Source organism: Cannabis sativa, chromosome 7 (genome assembly GCF_029168945.1).
Source record: "Cannabis sativa cultivar Pink pepper isolate KNU-18-1 chromosome 7, ASM2916894v1, whole genome shotgun sequence".
Taxonomy (NCBI): Eukaryota; Viridiplantae; Streptophyta; class Magnoliopsida; order Rosales; family Cannabaceae; genus Cannabis; species Cannabis sativa.
The window spans coordinates 49,806,437-49,812,223 of NC_083607.1; the positions used below are offsets into that span (position 1 = coordinate 49,806,437).

The window sequence follows — 5,787 nt, forward strand, 5'->3', positions numbered from 1 at the left end:
TGAGATTGTACAATAAGTTTTTTAAAAAAAATATACATACATAAAAGTTTAAAAGTAAAAAGATTATCGATTATTTGGAATTGTAAGATACTAGAAGAACAGTGTTACAGTGGTTACTGTTTAAGGGTGTAAACTTAAATTGTTTTTCTCGATTTAAAAATTCAACAATTTTACTGAATCCGAAACTTTTATATAAGAAACGAGAAATGCTATGTGTTCGAAACGTTTCGCCGAGAAATGCGGCTACTTGCCGCCTCTTTACTTTCCCATCACTTGTTTTTCAAAAATGACTTTCATAAAGTTTTTTTTAATCTCTAAAACTCTTCACTAAAAGAAACATACAGCAATTATAATATGCCATTATTATTATTATTATTATTAAAAAAAGTAGAATTCACATCAAAAAACAATAAATAAAATTTGAGACTTTGGTGCTCTACTGATAAATCACCCAGGTCAAGGCCAATTACTTTATTCAAAGATAAATAAAATAAATAAATAAATCTAATCAAATATCTCTCTCTCTCTATCTTCTTCTTCTTGTTGCGTATAGAGAAGAAGATAGCTGTTTTGTGTGAAAAGTCAGCGTTTCTCTCTCTCTCTCTCTCTCTCTCTCTCTCTCTCTCTCTCTCTCTCTCTCTCTCTCTCTCTCTCTCTCTCTCTCTCTCTCTCCTTCTCTTCATTTTCTAAACATCATTCCTTTTCCTTCTAATCTCAAAAATCTCTTTTGTTCTTTTGACAAGAAACAATATTAGCACAAAAAACATCATCTTCAGAACCCGAAAAAAAAAAAAAAAAAAATCCTCATCCCATAATCTCTTTTAATTTTCTCCTCATAATTAACCCCAAAACCCAATATTTTCTCCCAAAACAAAATATATATCATCATCCATCCAAAGTCTTCTTCTCAAAATCTCCACAAACCCAAGAAAATCTGCATGCCCTTTTTCACGTCAACAACCAAAACTCTCTTTATTATAGCAGCTAGCTAGGGTTAATATTATTTCTTCCCTACATTTATATTCTTTCAGTCTGTATTTTGATTACACGAGAATGAAAATTCTACTCCTATACATGTTCTTATCCTTGCTATTACCCATGTCTAGCACTACTGCTAATTTTGGTATTAGGTGTGAAAATCCTTAAGAAAATCATGTGCAGCTTCTTGTTCGATCAGCCAAGCAATAATATTAATAATAAGAATATTATTATGGACGAGAGTACAAGTACTAGCAGTACTAATAATATCAATAACATCATCAACAATTTTCAAGGCGATTTAACAGATATAGTTCGAGCCAGACCACCTGTTGGGGGAGCTGCTTCTTCTTCACCATCTTCTTCAAATTCTCACCTTAATAATAATCCTCATATCGATGTCGTTTCTGGTTACGAAGAAGACTTAATTCTCCACAACATGGCAAACGACAACGGTGCCAGCGGCGGAGTCGTAGGCTGGCAGCTATTCTCCTCCGCCGATCCCCTAATGATGAATTGCTTCGGCGATCCATTTTCAAACTTACGCCCGGATCCACTTCTCCACCACACCGTCACCGCCCCGGTACCAACGGGGCTTTTCCGAAACCCGGATTTATCTCCCACAACGGCTAACAATTTGGTCAACGGTGGGTTTTGCAGAGGAGTAAGTAATGGGCTTATTGGGCCTAGCGAAGAGGAGATGAACATGATGATGAGTAGTAGTACAACTGGTGTTAGTACTGCTAGGCCTAGTTGCAATATCTTCTCTAGAATTCTTCAGATTAATCCAACTACTCCAAATAGTTGTACTAATACTACTTCTACTACAACAAACAATATTACTGGTGCTGTTAATATTAGTACATCAAAGTTGGCTTGTACTAATAATACAACAACGGCTACAAATAGTAATAATACGACGTCGTCTTCTCAGGGTGTTGGAGATTCGCCTTCTCCGCCATCTATGGCTGTGGGTTCGCCGAGGGGATTAATTAATGTGAACAGCTCACAGTTGCAAGCTGGTGGTAGTTGCTTGCTTGACAACAGTACTACTGCTACTACCGGTGGCCTTCAGATCTCATCTCCACGGAACCCGGGCATCAAGAGAAGGTTAGTTAGAGAGAACCAAAAAAAATAATAATAATTTATTTAATTTTAATTATTATTTTTGGACAAGTTGATTCGGAGGACAAGTAGTCTTAATTGAGTTTATTTAATTATATTTATTTATTTTAATATTACCAAGTTTTATGGTTTCATAAATTCACAAAATATAAGATTGGTTTTTTGTTTTTATTTTTGGGTAAATTATAAGGGTTTTTGAGTCTGCTTTGAATATACTATTATTATTGTTTCAGGTTAGATTTTTGAGTACGGTGTAATAGCATTAATGTTAGCAGTACTAGCAAATAACTATGATTTCTTTGATGGGTTTTAATCAATAGGTCGATCCAAAGCTATAAAAGGGGGGTGTAACGTGTAGTTGTGCAACAATTATATTCATAGACATAGCTTTCATTGATATATATATATACACATATTGTTTAACTTGAAGTACTTTTCTTTCACCACGCAAAAACGCACCTGAAAAGGCCAAACTGTGTATAAATTATATGTATGTGATTAGGATCTGTTTGGTCATTTTTCTTTTTTGCTTTCATAAAGTATAAACAGTATATAATAGTAGCAGTAGTACTACAACTACTACTACAACTGGAATTGATCTCAAAACAATCTTAGAACCAAACTCTTTCTAGGAAGTGTACAAAAATATTTTGTAAGTTACATATTAATGTGGAAGAGACTTTCTAAATAATACAAACTAATATGTATGTATGACTGGGCATATATTATGATTATATATTTATAATTGTATTTATAATTTTGTAGAAAGAGTCAAGCAAAGAAGGTTGTGTGTATTCCAGCACCAGCAGCTGCAAACAGCAGAGCCACTGGAGAAGTAGTTCCTTCTGATCTTTGGGCATGGAGAAAGTACGGTCAAAAACCCATTAAAGGTTCTCCTTATCCAAGGTATAATTAATATAAATAACCATAATTTAATATTTATTTATATATATCATTTATGTTATCATATCATTCATATCATTCATCATTCTCGGTAACAGAAAATTATTCCTAAGATATAAAAGAAACTAATAAAAACTTCCTAAGGCTGCCATTTTGCTTCTCGCTTTTCTGACAACAACAAACCCTTCTGCAATTCATTTTTTTTACTACTTATTAATAATAATAATAAAAACAACTTTCTTAAATTGCATTGATCTTAAGTTTATAATTCATGCCATTTTCACATCTCATTCAAACCTATTAAATATATATAATATTATATATATAGCTAGAGAGAGAAAACATAATTATAGATAGTAAGTAATCACACGTAGTGAAAAGTCCGAATTAAATTGCTACCCAACAAAACATTACATGAGCTCTCTCTTCTATTTTTCAAAATATCTCCTCAAAAATTTACTTTCTCTATATATAGCTTGTTTTCTCCATAGCGTATCAGCAAATATAGCTAAGTTATAAAGCACTTGATACTTGATGGATGGATGAGTTAACATACCTAAGTTATATAAACACACAGAAGTACTCACAACAACAATTTATAATAGCTAAAATGTAAAATAAAATAGTTAAGAGATTAAAATTGAGTTCCATTAAATGCTTTAAAGTTTAGCTATACCTCATTCCAAATTCTAAGAAACTTTTCTCTACATATAGCTCAATGAATAAAAAAGTGATAAAATATTTTACATTTTTTCTTTTTCTTTTTTCTTTCTTTGATTAATTTTTTTTTTCTTTTTACTCATTTGTGTGCTTTTCTTTGTTTTTATAGAAAAATATAAAGAAGTTGATATATAGTGTAATTTAAATTTGTAAAATAAAATAAAAATAATTTAGTAAAATATTTTAAAAGATAGAGTAGAAAAGTTGTTTAGAAGTACTCCCATGAGAGCTCTCAATATTGCTATATGTATTTATTTACTTCAAACATATGATCATTTCTCTCTCTCTTTGTTCTTTATATAATACTTTTGTTTGTACATATACATTTGTAGGGGCTACTATAGATGCAGCAGTTCAAAGGGTTGTTCGGCAAGGAAACAAGTAGAGAGGAGTAGAACTGATCCAAACATGTTAGTGATAACCTACACTTCCGAACACAACCATCCATGGCCAACTCAAAGAAATGCTCTAGCAGGGTCAACACGTTCTCAACCATCAAAGAACACCCCAAATTCTATTAAGACTACTTCTAGCTCGAGCCCATTATTAATGAGCTCATCTCATCATCAGCTTCAAAAGAGTGGTACCACTAGTCCAAAGGAAGATTCTACTATGATGATGATTCATAGCCAAAACGACAACAGCATCAGTTGTGGTGCAGGTGGTGGAAGTACTAGTTCGACGACAAGTGCTTCAGTGAAAGTAGAAGAGAATGTTGATCATGATGAGAATATTGATGAGAAGAATAATGATCATGATCAAGTGGATGATAGTTCATGTGATCATGATCATGATAACGGTGTAGAAGCTGTGGGTGGGCTATTTCCTTATAGGCCAACCATGCCTGGACCAAACCTTACATCGTCGGCTGTTGATCAGGATTTCTTTGCTGATTTAGGAGAGATTGAAGCTGACCCTTTAAACCTTTTGTTTAGTCAAAGCTTTAACTCGGCTGATCATCATGATCATACACATAAGGGCATGTTAATAAGCAAGGGTTTGGACCCTTTTAACCTGTTTGACTGGTCAGCAGGTAGTACTGGTGGCGGTGGTGATGATCATAATAATATTGGTGCTGATAATAACAATAACAACAACAAATAAAACAACAAGAAGAAAGAGTAGTGATCATAAAAATAATATATACTACACTTTACTACTCTTGTCTCTCTTGAGCTAGTTTGTGGAGTCTTTTTTTTTTATTTTCTCTTATATTAATATAGCAAGGTCATTTGGATTGAGCTTTTTCTTTTTTCTTTCTTTTGGAATATCTTAGGAAGTTAGAGATTTTTTATTTCTTTCTACCCCTTTTCTTAATTTATGTTTTTTTTTTTTTTGTTCCTTACTTTCTTGTTATGGGTCAGAAGAAGAGTCAGTAAAAAAATGAGATAAAAAAAATGAGAGAAAGAAAGAAAAGAGTGGTGATTTGATTGGAAAAAGAGAGAGAGAGGGCAATGAGAGTAGTCCCTACATTCCTTTTGGAATATTGGTGGATGGGACAGAAAGCTGAGGAACAGAAGGTTGCAACAGTGAAAAGAAGTACATCCATCACAGACATGACTAGAAAGCTCAGAGTGAGATTGATCGATATATAATATTTTCAATATTTTTATAGAAGAGATGGGACTTCCCTTTCAATTTTCTTTTTTTTTTTCTTTTTGATGAAGAAGTGGGAAAAATTATTCGAGTTTTCAGGAAGGAAGGACCCCAATAATCTTTTTCTTTGGTTTGTTTTGGTTGGTGTTTCTAATTAAGCACTCTCCAAAAAAAAAAAAAAACTGTAAGAAAGAAAGATGACAAAAGAATATAGTAAAAGATTACTAAAAATAGCTTGACTTTTCTAATCAGTCTTGTCTAGGGATGTGTATTGTAGAGATAGAGATGATCACATAATACATGCTTTGGGTTCCTCAGCTTTCTGTTTTTTATTATTATTTTAACTTTTAATTTCTTAATAAAGTTTTTAATAATATATCCATGCGACTCTAAGCTCTCCTTACTATGTATACATATTTTTTCCTAATTAAATATGGTTAATATTGTTTATGAGAAGCTCCCCCT

The 5,787-nt window shown here is 32.6% G+C and overlaps 1 protein-coding gene across 1 annotated transcript; it reads left to right on the forward strand.

The window, feature by feature from the left end:
• The first annotated feature begins 478 nt into the window (after positions 1-478).
• On the forward strand, positions 479-5,553 carry LOC115696940 (probable WRKY transcription factor 14). The gene is made up of 3 exons (XM_030623835.2): positions 479-2,088; positions 2,869-3,009; positions 4,059-5,553. The coding sequence occupies exons 1-3, from the start codon at positions 1,154-1,156 to the stop codon at positions 4,828-4,830; spliced, it is 1,848 nt and encodes a 615-aa protein (XP_030479695.1). The 5' UTR covers positions 479-1,153; the 3' UTR covers positions 4,831-5,553.
• The last annotated feature ends 234 nt before the right edge of the window (positions 5,554-5,787 follow it).